This window comes from Staurois parvus, unplaced genomic scaffold, assembly GCF_062004578.1.
Source record: "Staurois parvus isolate SC_StPar_1 unplaced genomic scaffold, SC_StPar_1.0 ptg000439l, whole genome shotgun sequence".
In the NCBI taxonomy this organism is placed as follows: Eukaryota; Metazoa; Chordata; class Amphibia; order Anura; family Ranidae; genus Staurois; species Staurois parvus.
The window spans coordinates 9,250,171-9,274,937 of record NW_028318235.1 but is presented as its reverse complement, the minus strand read 5'-3'; the positions used below and the strand labels follow the sequence as shown (position 1 = coordinate 9,274,937).

Genomic DNA, 24,767 nt, shown 5'->3' with positions numbered 1-24,767 from the left:
AGACATATCTATTTTTAAAATTTGTATATCATCTTATTTGGGATAGATCCAATATACATACATTTATACATGATGTGGTGTTTCCTTCATGGTATGTTCTGGTTTCTTCTTCCCATACATTCTTTGCAGCTTTATTTTCATTTTTATTTTTGTTATCTCCATTGTGCGACACAGGAATTCTTGCACATATCGTTAGGGTTGGTGTGTTGAATTTTGTGTGTTGCACTTTGGGGATATTAAAATTGTTGTTCGTTGCAGAACTGTTTTTACCTTTAAATAAGTTTGGTGTAGCAGGAGGTGGACCCAGTGTTGATTAGGAGGAACAGCTGTGGCTGGTGCTTAAAACCAACACTTTGTACATGGGTCCACTGGGTACTGAATAGGCGCTGTCTTGAGTGTGAAACACGTTTACCTAACAGTCCCCCTCTGTATTTTCACTTTCTGTATTGGTTTTATCTTGGTTCAGTAAAGTGGATTGTTTGGAGTGCAGCCGATCGGACTTCCTTTGTTCACATCTATGCAGACACGAACTGGGCTGGCGCCTACAGCAGGAGTGGTGCTTGGGGGAAAAAAAAAAAGCTAGTTGATCACACCAATGTTTCGTGAGTGGTAGATGTAGGGGTTCTCAGAGATCTCAAACTTTTGCCAAGGGTTCCTCAACAGTAAAAAGATTGAGAAACCCTCCTTTAGACACTACCTACCATCATGTGATTCTCAGTTATGTAGCAAGCAAAAAAGAACCAACAGCACAGAGGGGAGGGTCCTGTACGCCAAGGGAAAAAAAAAACATATTACTATGCAAGAAAGAAAAATCCAGTTCTGTATACTGTACAGTACACAGGTTCTCCATAAAGGATTGGACATCGCAATAATGTCCCAATTAGGGTAATAGGTAAAAAAAAAAAAAAAAAACCTTATAGCTAACAGACCCTGAAAAAGAGCTCCAAACCAAAGGGCCCCTCATTGTTAAAGAACGGCCTACAAAACTTTGCAGCTGAAACTGGCATCAGCTGAAGGCAGAAACTCCATGTAGCAAAATTGCAAAGCTGTGTCACAGAAGCCAGATGTTGAAATGTCCAAGACGGACTGAAACATCTAGTAGAATGAACATGATCGGGAAGGGGGAACTGCTTACCCTTGAGAGAATATAGTCTCAAGAAAAGATCTGGGGAACCCACTCGGCAATCATGGAATGAGAAGACCCCTTCCTAGCCCCCTTTAGGCAAGACAAAAATTTCCTAATCCTTGAAACCTTCACAGCTCACACCATATTCCAACAATGAAGAGCTGCTTCTTTAGTACTTTCAGGAGAGGGTAAAACAAAATCCTCATTGATGGCCAGTTGACAAAACAGAAACGCAGTCCAGATGCATTTCTGTATGTGCATTTACACGCCTTTTTTGATGTGTGCTGATGCATTTTATCTCCTCCTAAAAATGACGAGAAAATAAATAAATAAAATCGCATTATTTTCAATGGTGCCTACCAAAATCACAGTGATTCAGCACAGTGCGACTAAGTTTTCTGCACTAGACGCAAGTGCAATTTCAGCCCCATAGAGACTTGTTATCTCACGGAAGTCTCATCAGCATAAAAAAAAAAAAAAAAAGCTTTCACATGCAACTTTGATGGACAAGTGTTTTTTCTTTAACTCTCAACTCTTCCTACATCATCCTTGCTGTCTAAAAACTCCCAAGCACATTCCATTCACACCTGAGTATCAAAAACGCACATTCCCGTTCAAATCTTGGTGAGTTTTCATACGTAAAACGAGCAAATCGGACATAGGCTAGCCCATTCACTTACATGAGCTGCCCTACGCAACAAAAACCCCAAAGTAACTTATTAGCCATGAAAAAAAACCTAGAAGTCCACTTACTGGATGTAAAAATAGGCAATGTTTCATATCTGAATAAAAAAGGGAAAATAATAAATTTGAATTAAAGTTATTACAGAACTACAAGCAAAGATAAAACTGAAGTTTACTGATCTGCTTGGAAGGTTAGTAGCAGGGGAAGGCAATAACAGTCACGGGATCGCTGGAGGGCTTGTAGCAGCAAAGTGGTTTGGATAAAACTTTGCTTAGTGCAGAAGATGTTAACCACTTAAGGACCGCCCACAGCCTTTATATAGCGCCAACAGTTTGCTCTGCGCTTTACAATATAAAGGGAGACAATACAGCAACAATACTAGAGGGAAAGGAGGGCCCTGCTCCTTGGAGCTTACAATCTAGGAGATGCACGTGATCCATCATTTCTGGGCAGAGACCACAAGCACGTCCCCCCACCTCATCTATGCTGTCATTTGGTACAGCACAAGTCGGTCAACAGATCCTGGTCAATGATTTAAGGCCGGAACCTGCTGATCAGCTTAACGAATCACAGTAATTATTATTATACAGGATTTATATAGCACCAACAGTTTGCGCAGCGCTTTACAATATAAAAGGGAGACAGTACAATTACAATACATTTCAGTATAGAAGGAATGTGAGGGACCTGCTAGTGGAGCTTACATTCTAAAGGAAGGGGGAGGTGATACAAAAGGTGATAGCTGCGGGGGATGATTTGGTGGAGGTGATTCAAGTACAGTTCTTAGGTGGAGGTGGGGTAGGCTTCCCTGAAGAGGTGAGTTTTCAAAGATTGCCTAAAGGCAGACAGGGTGGGGGCTGATCGGACATGCTGTGGTAGGGAGTTCCAGAGGATGGGAGAGGCTCTGGAGAAGTCATGGATGCGAGCATGGGAGGAGGGGATGAGGGAGCTAGAGGAAGATATCTTGGGAGGAGCAGAGTGGGTGATTTGGGCGGTATCTGCGGATGACGTTGGTGATGTAGCTAGGGACAGTGTTGTGGATGGCTTTGTAAGCTGTGGTTAGTATTGTTAATTTTATACGTTGGGTTAGTGGAAGCCAGTGAAGGGATTGGCAGAGAGGAGCAGCAGTCGCTGATCGGTTGGCAAGATGTAGGAGTCTAGCAGCAGCATTCATAATAGACTGATGGGGGGATAGCCTGTGTAACGGTAGACCAGTGAGGAGGGAGTTGCAGTAATCAAGGCGGGATATAACCAAGGCTTGGATAAGTTGTTTTGTGGTGTCATTGGTCAGAAAGGGGCGGATTTTGGAAATGTTCCAGAGGTTGAGGCAGCAGGATGTAGCCAGTGATTGGATGTGAGGCCCAAAGGAGAGGTCAGAGTCTAGGATTAAGACTAGCACCCTGGCATAAGGGGAAGGACCAATGGTTGTGCTGTTGATCTTAATGGTAAAGTCGTGAGTGGGAGATCGGGGAGGAGGAAACATTACAAGCTCGGTTTTGGAAAGATGGAGTTTAAGGTAGTAATGTGACATCCATGCTGATATGTCGCTTAATAGATTTGTGATATGCGAGGAGAGATAGATCTGGGTGTTATCAGCGTAGAGGTGGTATTGGAAGCCATGGGAGGAGGTATAGAGAGAGAAAAGGAGGGGCCCCAAGGACAGAACCTTGGGGTATCCCAACAGAAAAGAGGAAGAGGAGCGGAGGAAGAGGAGTTGTATGTGACACAAAGTGCGCTGAGAAAGGTAAGAGGAGAACCAGGAGAGAGCAGAGTCACGGAGGCAGATTGAGAGGATTTTACTGAGGAGGAGCGGGTGGTCGACTGTCAAAGGCAGCGGAAAGGTCAAGGAGTACGAGTATGGAATAATGGCCGTTGGTTTTAGCAGTTAGCAGGTCATTAGTGAGTTTTAGTAGGGCAGTTTCTGTGGAATGTTGTGGGCGGAAGCCAGACTGTCGGGGATCAAGAAGGTTGTTGTCGGTGAGGTAGCAGTTCATACGGTTGTGAACAAGGCGCTCGAGAAGCTTGGAGACAAACAGGAGCAGGGAGATGGGTCTTAAGTTATTCAAACAGGTGGGGTCCAGCGAGGGTTTTTTGAGAATGGGGATAACCAGTGCATTCTTGAGTGGGGAGGGAAAGGTGCCCATGGAGAGTGAGAGGTTGAAGATGTGGGTTAGAGAGTTTAGGATAGAGCAGGAAGGAGGCTGCAACAGTCGTGAGGGGACAGGATCCAGGTGGTGAAGTGGGCCTTGGAAAGGAGTTCGGTAACTTCCTTGGTGGTAGACCAGATGTGATTTCTCCTGCGCTCTAGGACCCAGGCCGGTGTCGAATAGATGGAACCAAAACCAGAAAAAGGCGACCACCAGTGTAGTAAAGGCTGTGCAGCTCCAAACAAGGCTGGGGAAGCCCGATCAATAATGCAAAGTGAAACAAAAACGAGAAGCGCACCAACCTTGCGCATTACCTCAGTAACCAAATTTATTAATTAAAGAAAGGTACTCACAAACAGCGAATAAAATGAGGCATGTAGTCCTCAAAGGGACTTCAGAGATAGAGAGGCAGCGCGAATCCCATTATGGGGGTAGACACTCAGTATAGCTGACGCGTTTCGAAGGCCATGCCTTCTTCCTCGGAGCTCTTGGATGAGAGGGTCTTGAGAGTGAGTGTGTTAGTAGGTTTGCTTAGCAGCATGGAGTCTGGAGTTGTATTTGAGAAGAGCGGATTTGTAGAGGGTAAGGTCTTTCAGGGATTTAGATTTACGCCATGCTCGCTCAAGAGTGCGGCTGCATCTCTTGAGACTTCTGGTGTCATCTGTTTGCCAGGGTTGTGACGGGCGAGGTCTGGTTCTGCATGTAGAAAGAGGAAGAGCGTCCGGGGAGGATGATAGATAGTTGTTGTAGGCAGATGTCGCCAGCTCTGCCTACAGGACAGGGGTGCAATTTCATCATAGAGGCACTAAGTAGCAGAGTGAAAAAGGTCAGGGCTGAGGTGATGGAGGTTTCTACAGGTGACGGTTTGCTGGTTGGAGGCATGGGAGGTAGGAGGGCAGGAAGTGTGTGAAGCTGATAAAGTTAAAGATGTTAAAGCCACTGAGGATGATGGCAGGCACCTCAGAGGAGAGAAAGTACAGTAGCCATGCTGAAAAGTCATCAAGAAAGCGTGAAACTGGGCCTGGGCGCCGGTAGATGACTGCGATCCTCAGGCAAACAGGAGAAAAGAGACGAATACAGTGCACTTCAAAAGAGCGGAGGGACAGAGACGAAGGGGCAGGAAGAATCTAGAACATCTTAAATAATTTTTTTTTAAAAAAACTCGTGAGCCAATATAGTGACTTTCACCTTCAGAATGTGTAACAAAATACTATTTTTTAAAAATGAATAAAAACAAAGTAAACCAAAAATAAAAACAATATGTGGTTCGCAAACACTTCACACCCAACTCATATAACAGTGTATATAGTAAATAAATAAATTATTGTGCTGCGCTCCCTAAAAACAAAAACAGCATGTGCATATACTGTATATCAATTTTCAGAAACATGCAATAACCCTCTTAGTTGTGTTCCACTAAAAAGCCAACCATGTAGCAAAAAACATCCCAATATAATACACAAAAAATCCTCAAAAAATAAAAAATAAAAATAAAAAAAATCACCCATGCATCAAAAAACATCCCAGTGTAATAAACAAAAGTCCTCTTTCCCATAAATCAGCTTCAATCAAATGGATTAATTCCAGGTTTCCAAGTTCCTTATAGCAACACTGCTGCTCTATTATGTGCTCACCTATATTCACAGCCTATCAGGCTAATAAACGCAGTTTATCCCACCCATGCATCAAAAATCATCACAGTATAATAAACATAAATCCTCTTTCCCATAAATCAGCTTCAATCAAAAGGATTAATTCCTGGTTTCCAAGTTCCTTATAGCAACACTGCTGCTCTATTATGCGCTCACCTCAATTCATAGCCTATCAGGCTAATAAACGCAGTTTATCCCACATGAGGATGAAGGATCCCTGGGATGACCACCACCTTCTTTGGATCTCTCCACACTTCAGTGTTCCTGATTAACCACCTGGACACTTAATCCTCTTCTATGGACATACAGATAAATGGATATAGTATGCCTCTTCCACCCCTCCTGGGGAATGAACCTCCTGAAGATTACTCCAGCAATCTCCACATGTATGGTAATAAAGGGAAACAAAGAATAGTGCTTTATCCTTTTAAAACACTTTATTGCAAAACTAAGTTTGCCACACTCACATTGTAAGAGGTAAAAATAGCCATCAGTAAAAATAGCCATCAGTGTGTATCACACTCTCAGTACTCGCCGTATCACAGCAAAGCCGATCGAACGCGGTGACGTCAGAGCCCCTCCCCTACGCGTTACGCCTCTGGTCACGTGGCATCGATTCCCCCTGATGAAACCACGTGACCAGAGGCGTAACGCGTAGGGGAGGGGCTCTGACGTCACTGCGTTCGATCGGCTTTGCTGTGATACGGCAAGTACTGAGAGAGAGTGTGATACACACTGATGGCTATTTTTACTGATGGCTATTTTTACTGATGGCTATTTTTACTGATGGCTATTTTTACTGATGGGCTTGTTTTTATTTGTTACAATGTGAGTGTGGCAAACTTAGTTTTGCAATAAAGTGTTTTAAAAGGATAAAGCACTATTCTTTGTTTCCCTTTATTACCATACATGTGGAGATTGCTGGAGTAATCTTCAGGAGGTTCATTCCCCAGGAGGGGTGGAAGAGGCATACTATATCAATAGAAGAGGATTAAGTGTCCAGGTGGTTAATCAGGAACACTGAAGTGTGGAGAGATCCAAAGAAGGTGGTGGTCATCCAAGGGATCCTTCATCCTCATGTGGGATAAACTGCGTTTATTAGCCTGATAGGCTGTGAATATAGGTGAGCACATAATAGAGCAGCAGTGTTGCTATAAGGAACTTGGAAACCTGGAATTAATCCATTTGATTGAAGCTGATTTATGGGAAAGAGGACTTTTGTTTATTACACTGGGATGTTTTTTGATGCATGGGTGATTTTTTATTTTTTTTTTTTGAGGATGTTTTGTGTATTATATTGGGATGTTTTTGCTACATGGTTGGCTTTTTAGTGGAACACAACTAAGAGGGTTATTGCATGTTTCTGAAAATTGATATATATGCACATGCTGTTTTTGTTTTTAGGGAGCACAGCACAATAATTTAAGAATCTAGAATGTGCTTTGTGGGGAAAAAAGAAGTCCGACTCCGCCCCCTTTTCATCCACTGGGTCTCGACAAGTGAGTCCAGAGGAGGCCGCCATGGGAGAGTGCAGTTGAGGAGACAGAGTCGGAATCTTGGAGCCAGGTTTCAGTAATAGCAAGTAGGTTAAGGGAGTGGGAGAGGAAGAGGTCATTGATAGTAGAGAGTTTGTTAGAGGCTGAGCGGCCGTTCCAGAGGGCACATAGGAGGAGGGGTTGGTGCGTGGAAGCAGGAGAATTGAGATGAGAGAGTGAGGGTTATGGCTGCGGCCAGAGAGAGGAGGCTGCTGCTTCTGTGGGTTGGAGTTTGATGGTGGAGGGCCAGGGTTTTGGGCGATGTCTCCGGAAGTTAGTAATAGGAGGGTGAGGGAGGTGAGGTGGGAGCGAGATTTATAGGAGGGCAAATGCCGCAGTGATTTTGCAGCGGTGACATTATGTGGACCAAGAGAGAGCAGGAGATAAGTGCAATGATATTGAGAGGGCAGAAGTGAGGGTGATATGTACAGGTTGTGGGGTGGGGAGGAGGGGTATATGCAAGAGAGAGTTTGAGAAGAGAGGGCATTACAGCAACAAAAAAGTTAGCAAGAGCATGCTGGAGAGAGGAGAAATAACAAAGGAAGGCTGACGGAAAGAGGTAAAAGAGGGAAGAGCACCTGCAATCTTCTTGAGATGAAGCACTAATGTTTGTACTTGCCTTAGTCAAAGTGCCATCTTTAAAGTGCCATGCGCTTAGCACCATAATGCGTACTTTGCGCAAGGAATGCCAGCCTGTCCCCTCGCCAGCCGTCCCAAGGACTGTACTGAATTTATACTTGTATGGACGGGGGGTGGGTTACCAACACAGGGCTCTGTACACAGATCAGCAAAAAAAACATCAAGTAGTAAAACTGCACAAATTACACATGGTTTTCCCCTAGATGTTAACCCCTTCCCATCCACTGTCATTAGTACAGTATTAGCACTGATCACTGTATTAGTGTCACTATTGATGTCAATGTCAGTTACTCAGTGTCCCTCCCAGCTAGCATCAGATTGCCCGTCCCACTATAAGTAGTTGATCACTGCCATTACGAATATAATACACACACACACTAAAAAATATATAAAAGTAGTAAAATATCTCTTTTCCAAGCTGAAAACTGCTTCAAAAAAAGGAGGCCCTGTCTACATTTTCCTACATGACATGCTTAGACTCAAAAGCACAAAAACAAACACACACACACACACACACACACACACACAATAGCCATGTGAAAATGTGTCAGCCCAACAGCGGCTGCATCCTGTCAGATGCAGCAGTTGTTTAGGAATTTTGACAGTTTCCTGCTGTCAGAATACAATAGCTGACAATACAGATTGTCAATTTGCACTGTATAGCAGGCTGAATGAAAAAAGATCTCAGTTTTTGGTCAGATTTAGAGAGTTGAGATAGAAGAGAAAAAGGAAGGAGCAAGGGAATCTTGCAGGACAGTCAGAGCACAGTCAACAAGTCAAGTGGTAAAGGTGGCTTTCAATTTTATTAGGCAATGGAGTGGAAGTGGTAGGGAGTTTAGGAACAGCTATGAACATAACAGAAAAAGAAGTAAATGTTTTCCTTGCTGAGCACAAGACTAAAAAAGGTACCAACTCTGTACAATACAGCTCTTCATGCCAACACTATCAAAGGCCAAAGCATTTGCATCACCTCAGGTCGTAGTAACTCCCCCTAGTAATGTTAGCCACATCAAACACCAAAAGAACACACTTTACCTTTATCAGACAGACACCCAGACAGCCTTTCAAGCCAGTCACCTCAAAAAAAGCCTATAGCTTTGAAACGCAACCCTTGTTCACAGTGTCAAAAAAAAAAAAAAAAAAAAAAAAGAAGAAACACCACAACCACACAAGGCTAACAGAGCCTTGAAACAACTATAACCAAGGCACTGTAAGTTAGGCTATTCATCACACACGCTATATTAAAGTGTAAAAAAAAAAAACCCTTTCTGCCCACTATTTATTTTATTTCAGGTACTTATATATAGTGCCATCAATTTATGCAGCACTTTACATACATATATTGTACATTCACATCAGTCCCTAACCCTCAAGGGGCATACAATCTAAGGTCCCTAACTTACATTCATACATACACATACTAGGGACATTTTAGACAGGATCCAGTTAACCTACCAGCATGTCTTTGGAGTGTGGGAGGAAACTGGAGCACCCAGAGGAAACCCACGCAGGCACAGGGAGAACATGCAAACTCCAGGCAGGTGGCGCCATGGTTGGGATTAGAACCAATGACACTAGTACTGCCAGGCGGAAGTGCTAACCACTTAGCCATCACTGTGCTACCTGTAGTGGAAATACCAAAACATCAAAGCTATAACAGTCAAATATATAAAAGCTACAAATTCCTACACTCCTTTTACATAACTTACAGGTAAATGTCATTTTAAATTCCTCCCAAACCTGTGATAGCCGCCACCAACTAACCTATTTACCTTCAGTCTTGGTCAAGTGGTGTTCAGCCCTACACAGTCTTCATGAAGAAAACCTCCAACCCAGCTCCTTTATGTCACGGTCCTAATTATCCCTATAAGATGGTCACTGCGTGACTATTTCCCTTAAAGTCCCAAGCTCTGTTCAGCCCTACACAACTTTTAGGAAGAAATCAACAAACATGGCTTCTTTGCACATACTTGTTACAGTCCCATTTATTCCTATAGGATGGTCTTTGCAAGACTGCTAGAGGCCACCATGAGTATTGCCATCCGAAAGGAATGATTGGGGCTGAAGTGAGCATGCAGAGAACCTGAACGGAGGTTCTCTTTACAAGACAGGGTCACACAGTGAAAAATACTGCACTGGCCCGGAAGGAAAATATATGTTACCAGGTCGTGGAGGGGGGGGGCGCTTTGAATGGGACTTCTGATCTGCATGTTTTTGTTTTTTTTACCGGTTGGGGATTTAAAGTACTGAAACCAGAGAGCCAGAAAAGTAGCATTTTTAGAAGGCAGTGATTAATGGCCATCTTTGTACAATTTTCTTTTAAGGGCTCATTTACACTCCAATCTCTGCTTTCATGCGCACCTATTTACGTGCTTTTTCAGTCCATGTTTTAAACCAATTCAATACCGGGCAATTTTACACCTTCCTGCCCAGGCCAGTTTTCAGCACTCTCACACTTTGAATGACAATTGCACAGTCATACAACATTGTACCCAAACTAAAATTTTATTTTCTTCACACAACTAGAGCTCTCTTTTGGTGGTATTTAATCACCGCTGGGGTTTTTATTTCTTGCTAAACAAAAAAAACCACACGTTTCTCCCTACGTCTTCCAGGACAGCCATCCGAGACCTTGGGCTCCTCCCTCCGGATCAGGAAACACACCATCCCCCATGCCTTTAAAAGGCGGGCCTCACATCCAGTTTTTTGTGTTTCCTGAGCCGGAAGGATGCACGCCGTAGGAGCCAGGGTGATCCTCGCACCTTCAGGAAGGCTGGCCTGGAAGGGTGTGGTGCGGTCTGTACCTCCGTCCCCGGTGCCTTCCACATGGTGGGGCTGGCATCTGGTGGTGTCCTTCAGGCCCAGGTGGGTAACCGGCGCTGCCGCATGTCACTGGGGCTTGCCCCGATCGTTGCCGCTCCTCTGACCCGGCATTAAGTTGAATGTGCAGGGGAGAGGCGGGACTGGTTGGGCGCGGCCTTGCGTTCCAGCAATCGGAAGTAGCAGGGCGGATACGCTCCACAGGCCGGAAGTCCGCCACTGACGTCAGCGCCAGGGACGCGGCTCCGATCTCCAGAGGCGCAGGCACCACCAGGGGAATTAAAAGCCGGTGGGCGTGCGGAGCGGCGGCACTGTCTCCACGCCAGGGGGACAATGGAAGCAGGTCCTTCTCAGGCTGACCCCGGTCCCGGTACCGGCTCCTCCCAGGTAAGCTTGGGGAGGCTCCCCTTTATGCTATATTCCTGGGGGGGGGGGGGGTTTAGGAGGTCCCTTAAGTCCCCAAGGTTGTGGGTGTTAGGGCACGCTGCAAATTTTTTCCCCATCACTGGGTGCAGTGGGGGTCCTGGGATATTGTTCCTCTCAGGTGCCCAGTTCTGTTTTTTTGTCATTTCTTCTTTAGACTAAAACACAGGACAGGACCCCGGTACAGGCCCCAAAGAGATGTGTGGAGTGTGCGGCCAAGTTAGGCGCAGGATATGAGAAGCCTTTATGCCGCAACTGCATTTATAGTCTTGTTTGAGACGAATCTTTTACAACATGCCATAAAGTTTTGTCCTCTATTAAGGAGGATATGTCAGCAACCTTTCAGGCGTTTCGGTCCCTTCTTGATAGGGTTCAGTCGCCTTTGGAGATTGGTTCGCAGTCTGCATTGGGGATAGTACCTTCCCGGCAGGTAGCTCCGGAAGAGGAGACAGAGGAAGATGTTCCTCGATCTCGGGCGTCCTCCCAGTTAGGTTCAGGGTCCGAGGATGAGGAAGCCCCCACCTCTTCAGGCTCTAAGTATAGACTGGCCCTAGAGGAGGTGCATGAGCTTTTGAAAGCTATTTATGAGACTCTGGATATAGAGGAGGAAGAAGTGACCTTGTCGAAGCATGATCTCATGTATCAGGGGCTTCATGCAAAAAAAGCCAGAGTTTTTCCGGTCCATAGTTCCTTGGTTGAGACTATCAGACAGGAGTGGGAAAGCCCGGAGAGGAGGCCCTTCTTTTCCGGTGCCCTAAAGAGGAGATTCCCCTTTGATGAGGATCCCTCGCAACCCTGGAATAAGGTTCCAAAGTTGGACGCCCCTTTGTCCAGGATTTCAAAAAGGACGGATCTAGCCTTTGAGGACATGGGGGCCTTAAAAGGACCCTATGGACAAAAGGGGGGATGTTTTGTTGCGAAGAGCCTGGGAATCCTCTTCGGTCAGTTTGAAGCCAGCTCTGTCGGCGACTTGCGTAGCCAGAAATTTGGAGTGCTGGTTAGCCCAGCTACAAAATCACCTAGCGGCAGGAACCTCGAGGCAGCAGATCCTAAAGTCACTACCGTTGCTTCTGAAAGCAGCGGGGTTTTTGGCGGACGCCTCGGCAGAATCAGTCAAGCTCGCGGCCAGGTCCTCGGCCCTGGTTAACTCCGCTAGGCGAGCTTTGTGGTTAAAGACCTGGACAGGGGATTCAGCGTCCAAGTTGCGTTTATGCGCATTGCCATTTTTGGGGGATAACCTTTTTGGCCCAGGCCTGGAGGAGGCTCTTGAGCATACGGCAGATAGGAAAAAGGCCTTCCCAGAGAGTAGAAAAAAGGTCTTTCCTAGGAAAACCTTTCGGCCTAGAACCCAAGTGCTTCCGAATAGGGAGGTTCAGCCAAAAAAGCATTGGACAGGGCATAAAAACAGGGGCCGGGGGGGGGGGGATATTATTCAATCCTCCTCAGGGATCCTCCAAGCCCCAATGACTTGGATGGCCCGGTAGGGGGAAGGTTGGGGTCCTTCCTCCCTCAGTGGGCTTCTATATCCCCAAGCCCCTTCATTTGGAGCCTGATTCAGGGAGGCTACAGGATAGAGTTCGAGGACTGCCCTTCAAGCAGGTTCTTGGTTACCGATCTTCCCAGGGACCGCAGGAAGTCTCAGGCGTTATGCGGTCTTATAGGGGAATTGGTGGACCAGAGAGTTCTGGTTCAGGTGCCTCAGAACGAGCGGGGTTCAGGGTGTTACTCACACGTCTTTGTGGTGGGAAAGCCTTCAGGAAAATTCAGGTTAATCCTGAATCTACGCTCCCTAAATCAGGCCCCAAAATACAAACGCTTCAGAATGGAATCGATTTATTCGGTAAAGAATATCCTGTTCCGGGGGTGCTTCATGGCCACAGTGGACTTGAGAGATGCCTACTTTCACATTCCCATCCATCAGACAAGTCAGAAGTTCCTGAGGTTGGCCATAAGGATAGGGTCGCAGATTTTCCATTGGCAGTTTCGGGCCTTGCCCTTCGGTCTAGCATCGGCCCCCAGGATCTTTATAAAGGTTTTAGCAGAAGCTCTGGTTCCCCTGAGGCTAAGATCAATCTTGGTGGTTCCTTACCTGGATGACTTGCTTTTGGTGGCTGGGTCTCGGCAACAGCTGCTCGAGCACCTGGGAGTTGCCCAGAATCTCCTGCAGGGTCTGGGCTGGCTTATCAACAGGGAAAAGTCGTCTCTGGTACCCGCACAGAGGGTGGTTTACCTAGGGTACGAGATCTCTTCTGTAGAGGAAAAGATTTTTCTGCCACAAGAAAAGATCGAGAAGATGAATCGGGTGTTAGGGTTGCAGTGCAACCTGCCTGTTTCAGTGAGGGAAGTCGCAGGGGCAGTGGGTCTTATGACATCCTGCTTTCCGGCGGTTCCATGGGCGAGATTTCACCAGAGACCGCTCCAGGCCTTCTTGTTAAAGGAATGGGACGGAAATGTCTCAGAGCTGGAGCGGCTGGTCTGGCTTCCATCCAGAGTCAAGAGATCTCTGTGGTGGTGGCGAAAGAAGAGAAACTTGTCCAGGGGTCTGGATTGGCGGCCATTGGATCCACTCATTGTGACCACAGACGCCAGCAGTTTTGGTTGGGGAGCTCATCTGCAAGGGAGAAGGGCCCAGGGGAGGTGGTCCCGGGAGGACTCCTTAAAGCCCTCAAATCAACGGGAGCTGTTGGCAGTTTGGAGAGCCTTGGAGGTTTTTCAGGCAGGCTTGAAAGGCCTTCATGTGCAGGTTCATTCAGACAACATGGCAACAGTAGCCTATGTGAACAAACAGGGGGGGACAAGGAGTCCTTCGCTGCAGAGGATTGCAGGCGATATTCTGACCTGGGCAGAACAGAATCTGCGATCAATTTCGGCGGTACACTTGAAGGGTTCTCAGAATTCGCTTGCGGATTTCCTGAGCCGACGGCCACTCTCCCACGACGATTGGTCACTCAACCGAGAGGTATTTCAGGAGTTGGTGTCCAGGTGGGGGAGACCGGAGGTGGATCTTTTTGCGTCACGGGAGAACAGGAGGGTCGACCCGTTCTTTTCCCTAAACTCGCGAGAGCAGAGCTTGGAGATAGACGCTGTTTCGACCGCTTGGGATTTCAAGCTGGCCTATGCGTTCCCTCCAATCAGGCTGATTCCGGCGGTTCTGCAAAAATTTTTAGGGGAAAGGTCGGATCTACTCTTGATCGCGCCCTTTTGGCCGAGAAGGCCATGGTTTTCCCTACTGAACAGGCTGGCTTCAGCTTGCCCGTATACCTTGCCGGAAAGGGCAGATCTGATTGCGCAGGGTCCGCTTTTGCATCCAGGAGTCAAGACGTTACGGTTGACGGCCTGGTTCTTGAGGAACAGATCCTCAGAGCCAGGGGGTTCTCTGATCAGGTAGTAAAGACTTTGGTGAGCTGTCGCAAGCCGGTAACCAGAGCCATTTATTCTAAGGTCTGGAAAAGATTTACCTCGTGGTGTTCGGACCGACCAGGGCCCCTGGACATTCCGATGGTTTTGGATTTTTTTTCAGGAGGGGGCAGATAGGGGACTCTCGATCAGCACCTTGAAAGTACAGGCTTCTGCTTTGAGTATTTTTTTGCAGTGCTCTTTGCAACAAAATCCCTTCGTAGTTGATTTTTTCAGATCTCTCTCCAGGGCTAGGCCTGCTAAGGTGGGAGGTTGTCCGAGTTGGGATCTGTCTCTGGTCCTAAGGGCTTTGGTCCGAGAACCTTTTGAGCCTTTAGAGGAGTCAGCTTTCAAGTTTTTAACCTTAAAGATAGTTTTTTTGGTAGCAATCACATCGGCCCGTAGGGTGAGTGAGCTACAGGCGCTCTCTATTAGGGAGCCTTACTTGACCATTCTTAAGGACAGGGTTGTGCTTAGGACTGATCCGGGATTCATTCCTAAAGTAGCCTCCTCTTTTCACAGGTCGCAGGATATTGTTCTGCCGACCTTTTGTTCTTCCTCTGAAGGTAAAGGGGAAGAAAAGCTAGGTTTGCTGGATGTAAAGAGGAGTCTTATAATTTATTTAGACAGGTCCAGAGAATTTAGGAAGTCGGATTCCCGTTTTGTTTTCAGGGCAGAGAAGGGGGTTGGCAGCATCTAAAGCCACGATAGGCAGGTGGATTAGGCTGGCAATTGGGGAATCTTACAAGGTCTTGGGGATTCCGCCTCCTTTTGTTAAGACCCACTCAACTAGATCCTTGGCAGCGTCCTGGGCGGAGAGAGCCAGGGCTTCGCCGGAGGAAATCTGTAAGGCAGCCACTTGGTCGAGGTTTTCTACCTTTGTGAAGCATTATCGCTTGGATATCCTGTCAGATAAGGAACAGGCGTTCGGACGCAAGGTCCTCCAGTCGGTGGACCCACCCTAAGGGGGTAAGTTCTCGTTTATCGTCTCAGATGGCTGTCCTGGAAGACGTAGGGAGAAAACCAGAGTTAGACTTACCGGTAACTCCTTTTCTGCGAGTCTTCCAGGACAGCCGGTAATTCCCACCCTTCTAATGTACAACCGAGTTAAGGTTGACTGCATGAAAGTGTATTTAACTATATTTGTGTCTTTCAGTGGCTTCCGCTAGTTCTCTTTTAATAACTGGATGTGAGGCCCGGAGGCCCGCCTTTTAAAGGCATGGGGGATGGTGTGTTTCCTGATCCGGAGGGAGGAGCCCAAGGTCTCAGATGGCTGTCCTGGAAGACTCGCAGAAAAGGAGTTACCGGTAAGTCTAACCTGGTTTTTTCTTTGTTTCTGTTATAAACGTTTGCAAATAAATAATTGTTCTTCATAAATTTAGGCCGAGATGTATTCTGCTACAAGTCTTTGGTGAAAATAACCCAAATTAGGATGTATTTTTTAGTTTGTAGGAAAGTTATAGAGTTCATAAACTATGGTATAGATCTGAATATTGATCAATCCTGAAGTACTGACAGCCAATCTAATTTCTTGAGGTCCAAGAATGTCAGAACAGTACAGATATCCCCCAAATGACCCCTTTTTGCTAAGTAGACAGTCCGATGTAAGAGGCATGGCGAGTTTTTTGAAGTTGTATTTTTTTTGTCATAATTTTTTGGAAAATTATGAAATTTAAAAAATTAGTTTCACTATTTTTTTTTATATATTGTCACCAGTGCAGTACAGCGTCATCATATAACTGGCATGGCAATGATCAGGGACACTGACTGGTGACAGTATGAAAAAAAAAAAAATATTTTTTTTTTGTTTTTTATTAAATTTTTTTTTTTTTTTAAGATTTTTTTTCATATTTCATTATGCATTGTACTACGTTGAGGAAGTGATCAGTATTTTTTTTTTGTGCTTAGCTGTGATTTGGCCACAGCTAATCACATGACATGTGCATGTGACCTGCTGTGACCATTCACAGCTAGACACTAGTATACAATGGATGGCATGAATGAAGCCATCCATTGTATACAACTGTCATGTGACCTGCTGTGATTGGTCACATGGTACCGGCAACGGGGGCCGATACTCAGATCTGTCATCGGCCGTGTCCGAGGTACACGGCCGGTGACAGGCTGCGCGGCTCTGCAGGAGCGCAATCTGCACATGTGCGGAAGGACGCCATATGGCATCCACCCGGATTGCTGATGACATTTGCCGGCCGCCATTCGGCCATAGGGTGGGCGGCAAATGGTTAAAAATAATTTTTTAATTTATTTTTTTTGCTAAAAAGGTGCATTTGAGCGTATTCATGGACGTTTGAGGTGCATTCCAGTCCAAAAAAAAAAATACGCAGCTTGCTGTACTTTTATTTTATTTTTTGTACATGAAAGCACTATAATGGTGTAAACTAGGCTTACTAGAATACATTTTCTTGCATGTGCATTTGCACTATATTTTTGCTTTGAAAGCACACCTGAATGCAATTGATATAAAGAGCCTAAAATGTCTACTTCACCTAGGTTTTTCACTAGGCCACAGCTGATCATGTCAACCATATTAAAGCCATTTAGTGCACATATTGTATTGGTAGAGTAGTAACTGAAACATTGCCCATTAAGGTCAGACATAAATAAACTAGAAATGTCTGCTTCATCAAGGAAAATTAATTAACTACTTCTCATCATGCCTTGTTAAAAAGCACAAAAGCACCTGCTTCACCTTGGTAAAACCAAAACTCATCTACTGCTCATCATGTCATCAATATCAAAAGCCTAGAAGAGTTTTTACTTTAAATAGGTTAGCCTAAAGCCTAACAAAACCAAAACAAAAAAAAACAAAAAAAAAAAGTTAAACTGCAGTTTACCAGCCCTTAAATCTAGTAGCTTTCTCCTAGGCTGCCAATGTTCACTCACTGTACTTTATCTGTTGAGGAGCAGTGAAGTAACCCCAAGCTGCTCTCCTGATTTGGACTATAACAGCCCCTCTTCTCCATTACATAGGAAGTCAGTCTTTTGTAGAGCACAGAAGGTATTTTCTGTACCCGCAGGCATGAAAGAAAAAAAATAAAAATGCAGTCACCACATCTATGGACTGGTAAACTGCAATATATAACATTTTGGTTCTTAGATTTATACTTAAAAAAAAAAAAGAGAAGTATGACCAAAGCTTCTCCTATGGGTCACAGGAGTGCACTCAGACCCAGATTCAGGCGACAGCAGCAGAACATCAAGCCACTCCAGTCTCTAAATGTATTCAATGTTGGGATCCACCTGGATGCCTGAGCAGCAGCTGGCTCACCCACTCAGCATGCCCCTGAGTCAGAGGCTCCCACCCTCTTCACAGCTCACTGCTCCAGAGAGTGCTGGAGGAGCAGAGAGCTAATAACTGTCAGTCTCTGCTCTCTGAAGAACAAGAACTGAGCGATCAACAGTCTTTGACCAATCAGTTCTCAGTCTTAGAGGCGGCAGAGGACAGATGCAGTATTGGACCTTTGATGCAGCCAAATAGGGAAGTAAGCATGCTGAGAAATGTTGAGGAAAAACCATTCTGGCTGCCATCCATCAGAAAAAGCTGACATTCTCATATCTATTAAGTCATAAACCCAACACAAGCAGCAAGCTAAGGGCTTATACACAAGGACACAATTTGGCGCACAGCACTAGAATCCAGCATGTTTCAGCACCATGTTTTTCCATACAGCTGAAGCCAGCAGACTGTCAGATGTAGCAACTACATTCCGGTCTCTGTGCATCTGAGCGGTACACACATACAGGGAAGGATGATCAGCCATGGCCCCAGAAGGTTTACAGCCGGAGCCACTCGCCTACCCCCCAAACCCTTCACACTAATTATTATTATACAGGATTTATATGGCGCCAACAGTTTGCTCAGCGCTTTACAATATAACGGGAGACAATACAGCAACAATACAGTTCAATACAAGAGGGATTTGAGGGCCCTGCTCCTTGGAGCTTACAATCTGACAAACCACTGATCAGTCATTTGTACCAAGACCTTGCACTACCACAATGCAATGGTGTAAAAGAGCATTCAAGTCTGCATTCAATTGCAAAATAACAGCAAACAACCAGATATAGAAAGTCATACATGGTTAAGCCTAATTAGTACACACGAATGGGGGGGGGGGGTTGAAACAGACAAAATGATCAATCTCATTTTTCCTTGTCCAATGCTGAAAACTAGAATGCCTAAAATGCTATGAAAATTCTCGGACAGAGGACAATTTCCCATGTACTTAGCTAAGGTCTATGGCTAGTGCACGGTCAAACTTTGTTTCTAACCATGCAGACTTCCTCGTTGGAATTTTATAGGACAAATACTGTGTGTGTAATATAATATAAATCAAATTCAAGTAAATAGGTTGCAAACATGGTCAATGCAAACTGAGCATATGACAAAATATATGATGAGAAAAATATGAAGGCTGCCAGTGTTGACCTTCTGAAATGCAAGTTGACCTAGATGCTTCCTGATATACAGTATCTCACAGAAGTGAGTACACCCCTCACATTTTTGTAAATATTTTATTCTATCTTCATGTGACAACACTGAAGAAATGACACTTTGCTACAATGTAAAGTGATGAGTGTACAGTCCCCTCAAAATAACACACAGCCATTAATCACTTGCCCTCTAGATTTACCCCCCTTAATGACCAGGCCTCTTCTCGCTACACGGCACTGCACTAATTCAACTGATAATTGCGTGGTCATGCAGTGCTGTACCCGAACAAAATTTATGTCCTTTTTTTCACACAAATAGAGCTTTCTTTTGGTGGTATTTGATCACCTGTATGTTGTTTATTTTTCGCACTGTAAACAAAAAAAAAAAAAAGACTGAAAATTTTGAAGAAAAACTATTTTTTACTTTTGGCTATAAAAAATATATAGTAAACTCAAAGTTAGGTATAAATTTAGGCCAAAGTGTATTCTGCTAGATGTTCTTGGTAAGAAAAACCCAATAAGTGTATATTGATTGCTTTGTATGAAAGTTATAGCGTCTACAAACTATGGTATAGATACTGCAATTTACGCCATTTTTTTTTTGCTATACAGCACTGCACTAGTTTAACTGACAATTGCGCAGTCATGCAATACGGTACATAAATGAATTTTACAGTCAGGTCCATAAATATTGGGACATCGACACAATTCTAACATTTTTGGCTCTATACACCACCACAATGGATTTGAAATGAAACGAACAAGATGTGCTTTAACTGCAGACTCTCCGCTTTAATTTGAGGGTATTTACATCCAAATCAGGTGAACGGTGTAGGAATTACAACAGTTTGCATATGAGCCTCCCACTTGTTAAGGGACCAAAAGTAATGGGACAATTGGCCTCTCAGCTGTTCCATGGCCAGGTGTGTGTTATTCCCTCGTGATCCCAATTACAATGAGCAGATAAAAGGTCCAGAGTTCATTTCAAGTGTGCTATTTGCATTTGGAATCTGTTGCTGTCAACTCTCAAGATGAGATCCAAATAGCTGTCACTATCAGTGAAGCAAGCCATCATTAGGCTGAAAAAACAAAACAAACCCATCAGAGAAATAGCAAAAACATTAGGCGTGGCCAAAACAACTGTTTGGAACATTCTTAAAAAGAAGGAGCGCACCAATGAGCTCAGCAACACCAAAAGACCCGGTAGACCACGGAAAACAACTGTGGTGGATGACCGAAGAATTCTCTCTCTGGTGAAGAAAACACCCTTCACAACAGTTGGCCAGATCAACAACACTCTCCAGGAGGTAGGTGTATGTGTGTCAAAGTCAACAATCAAGAGAAGACTTCACCAGAGTGAATACAGAGGGTTCACCACAAGATGTAAACCATTGGTGAGCCTCAAAAACAGGAAGGCCAGATTAGAGTTTGCCAAACGACATCTAAAAAAGCCTTCACAGTTCTGGAACAACATCCTATGGACAGATGAGACCAAGATCAACTTGTACCAGAGTGATGGGAAGAGAAGAGTATGGAGAAGGAAAGGTCCTGCTCATGATCCTAAGCATACCACCTCATCAGTGAAGCATGGTGGTGGTAGTGTCATGGCGTGGGCATGTATGGCTGCCAATGGAACTGCTTCTCTTGTATTTATTGATGATGTGACTGCTGACAAAAGCAGCAGGATGAATTCTGAAGTGTTTCAGGCAATATTATCTGCTCATATTCAGCCAATCGCTTCAGAACTCATTGGACACCGCTTCACAGTGCAGATGGACAATGACCCAAAGCATACTGCAAAAGCAACCAAAGAGTTTTTTAAGGGAAAGAAGTGGAATGTTATGCAATGGCCAAGTCAATCACCTGACCTGAATCAGATTGAGCATGCATTTCACTTGCTGAAGACAAAACTGAAGGGAAAATGCCCCAAGAACAAGCAGGAACTGAAGACAGTTGCAATAGAGGCCTGGCAGAGCATCACTAGGGATGAAACCCAGCGTCTGGTGATGTCTATGCGTTCCAGACTTCAGGCTGTAATTGAATGCAAAGGATTTGCAACCAAGTATTAAAAAGTGAAAGTTTGATTTATGATTATCATTCTGTCCCATTACTTTTGATCCCTTAACAAGTGGGAGGCACATATGCAAACTGTTGTAATTCCTACACCGTTCACCTGATTTGGATGTAAATACCCTCAAATTAAAACTGACAGTCTGCAGTTAAAGCACATCTTGTTCGTTTCATTTCAAATCCATTGTGGTGGTGTATAGAGCCAAAAATGTTAGAATTGTGTCGATGTCCCAATATTTATGGACCTGACTATGTCTTTTTTTCCACACAAATAGTGCTTTCTTTTGGTGATATTTGATCACCTGCATGCTTTTTATTTTTGGCGCTATAAACAAAAAGTTTTGAGAAAAAAACTTTAAAAAAAACAAAAAACGATATTTTCTCATTTCTGTCATAAAATTCGTTTCAGATATTTTTATGACAGAAATGAGAAAATATATTTTTTTTTAAAAGAAAAAATTTTCTCCTCAAAACTTTGTTTATAGCACCATAAATAAAAAGCATGCAGGTGATCAAAAAAAGCTCTATTTGTGTGAAAAAAGAGACATAAATTTTATTTATGTACCATATTGCATGACTGCGCAATTGTCAGTTAAACTAGTGCAGTATAGCAAAAAAAAAAAAAAAAAGAAGACGTAAAATTGCAGTACCAACACCATAGTTTGTAGACGCTATAACTTTCACACAAAGCAATCAATATACACTTATTGGGATTCTTTTTTTACCAAAAACATGTAGAATACATTTTGGCCTAAATTTATGACAAAAGTTTAGTTTTTTTCGGATATTTTTTTGCCATAAATTTAGCCTAAAATGTATTCTGCTACATGTTTTTGGTTAAAAAAATCCCAATAAGTGTATATTGATTGCTTTGTGTGAAAGTTATAGCATCTACAAACTATGGTATAGATAATGGAATTTACACAGCTTTTACTTTGACTGCCCATCATATTTCTTGAGGTGCTAAAATACCAGGATAGTACAAAACACCCCCAAATGACCCCTTTTTGGAAAGTAGACACCCTAAGCTATCTGCTGAGAGGCATATTGAGTCCATGGAAGATTTATTTTTTTCCCACAAGTTTCTGGAGAATGACAAAAACTTTTTGTTTTCTTTACACAAAGTTGTAATTTAAATATTTCTCACACAAGCCATGGGTATATGTGGAATTACACCCCAAAATACATTCTGCTACTTCTACCGAGTATGGGGACACCACGTGTGAGACTTTCTGTGAGCCTAGCCACATACAGGAGCCTGAAATCCAATGACCACTTTGAAACCCTGAAGGTGCGTAACTTCCTCATTACCTATCACAGTTTAGAAGGCCCTGAAATGCCAAGATAGCACCAACCCCCCCCCCCCCCCCCCAATTACCCCTTTTTGGAAAGTAGACACCCCAAGGAATTTAAATAGAGGCGTGGTGAGTATTTTGCTGATCTAATTTTTTCTCTCAAGGTTTTGAAATATAAAAAGAGAAAAGAGAAAATGTTTTTTTCTTCAACTTTCAAAAACTTGAGGCAACAAACGAGATCTGCAAAATACTCATCATGCTTCTGATCAAATTCCTTGGGGTGTCTACTTTCCAAAAAGTGGTCATGGGGGGGGGGGGGTGTTTGTTGCTATCCTGGCATTTCAGGGCCTCAGAAACTGTGATAGGTAGTCTGTAAGTGTAATGAGGAAATAAAGCCCTTTAAAAGCCTGAAGATGCTTATTGGATTTTGGGGCCCTGTACTTGGCTAGACTGCCAAAATGTCTCTCACATGTGGTACCCCCATACTTGGGACAAGTAGCAGAATGTATTTTGGGGAGTAATTCCACATATACCCATGGCATGTATGAGCAATAAATCATTTAAGTGACAATTTTGTGTAAATAAATAAAAATAAAAGTTTGTCATTTTCCAAAAACTTGTCATTTTCCAAAAACATTTTCCAAAAAACAAAAAAATAAAATTCTTCTATTGATTCATCATGCATCTCAGCAAATAGTTTGGGGTGTCTACTTTCCAAAAAGCGGTTGTTTTGGGGGGTGGGGGCATTTTATGCCCAGCATTAGACGTTTATGCCACACTCTTCTAAACACCTGAAGATCAAGCCTTTTCTGACACTTTTTGTTCACTTGACAAAAAAAAAAAAAAAATCAGTATTTTTTGCTAGGAAATTAATTTAAACCCCAAACATTATATATTTTTTAAAGCAAACACCATAGTGAATAAAATGGTGGGTGCTGCAATTTGTATTATGTCACATAGTACTCGCGCAAATTTAAAAAACAAAACCTTTTTTACTTTTAATGCACAAAAACACAAAATATAGGCCAATTATTTGGTACAATATAAAAGATGATGGTAAGCCGAGTAAATAGATATCAAACATGACATGCTTTAAAACTGCGCATGCCCCGTGCAATGGCGACAAACTGCATACATTTTTAATATCCATAGGCAACGTTTTAAAAGCCTTTACAAGCTACCATTTTAGATTTACAGAGGAGGTCTAGTGTTAGAATTACTACCCTTGATCTTATGTACACGGAGATACCTCACATACATGGTGCAACTGCTGTTTCCATACTGGCACAGGGTCAACACTCACAACGCAGATGCGCACGTGGAGGGGCGAGGGTTCTTTTTTTTTTTTTTTAAGTTATTGATTTTTTTTATTTTTACACTGTCCCCTTATTTTTTTTTTTTATCACTTAATGCTATCACAGGGAATGCAAATATCCCCTCTAACGTTAATGGGCATTGTCATATTCTTTTTTGAGACATCTGGGTTCTATCAGACTCTAGATATCTCCTCTGCCCTTACATTATCTAATCTCACCAAGATCGGTGTGATCAGACGCGTTCCCAATTTACAAATGGCGCTGTTTATATCCTGCGAAACTGAAGTGATGAAATGCTCGTAGCTTCCGAATTCTTAAACTATAGAGATGATTGGCACCACTCTGGTCTCCAATCAGCTCTATGATCAGCTGGCAGAAACACCGGCTGCATTCGCAGGTTGCCCCAATGGCACGGGACTGCCTGAGAAGGCCGTGGAAGGCAGTGGGGGAGGGGGCATCATCTCCCGCTACTTGTAAAAGCAATCCTGCAGCTAATTAGCCACTAGGATTGCTTTTACATGAAAGCCGATCGCTGGCTGAAAAAACGATACCAGGATGATGCCTGCAGCTGTAGGCATCATCCGGTTATAGCCAAAGTCCAGTGATGTACCAGTACCTCTGTTTATGAATTTAACTGGTTCTGCAGGACATTTCGTATAGCGAAAAATTTGTAAACCAAAACACTGTTTCCAATAGGAATGCATTGAAAAACAATCCCTTCCGAAGGTCAAAAAAACAGTAAACGCTACTAAAATATCGCATGAGTTATTTTATTAACTCATGCGGTATTTTAGTAGTGACAACCATGTGTTAATGTTTCAGCTGTCAATGGGGTTCCCCACTGACGACTGAATGTAAAATAATTGCAGGCAATTCACTCAGCTGTCAGGTGCCAGTTTTTAAATGTAATTACTGGGGGGGGGGGGGGGGGGGGGTTCTTCACTATACAGTAGTTCATAAATTCAGCAGTCACTTTCCCCCTCAAACTAAAAGAAACTCTCTCTTTTAGATGATTTCCCCAAGTTAAAAGATATAATGTTTCCTTTCAGTTTCTTAAAAGATACAAAGTATCCTTTAGCTCCAGGGAAACTGACAGTTAATGTTGTGAGCTATAGTATATATAAAAAAAAAAAAAAAAAAAAGACAGCAATTGCATTAAAAAATCAGCAATGACATACACTTAGTATTGTGAAAAAAATTAGTACAAA

General features: G+C 43.6%; 2 protein-coding genes across 3 annotated transcripts in view; one reads left to right on the top strand and one right to left on the bottom strand.

The window, feature by feature from the left end:
- CRTC1 (CREB regulated transcription coactivator 1) overlaps positions 1-24,767 on the bottom strand; it is a 222,764-nt gene that overhangs the window by 181,526 nt on the left and 16,471 nt on the right. The gene's annotated exons all lie outside the window — the stretch shown is intronic.
- LOC149454078 (uncharacterized) lies at positions 12,850-14,373 on the top strand (the record flags this gene model as incomplete). Its single annotated transcript, XM_089687849.1, has 2 exons — positions 12,850-13,278; positions 13,744-14,373. Coding segments are annotated over exons 1-2 (1,059 nt in total), but the record flags the coding sequence as incomplete, so codon positions are not given.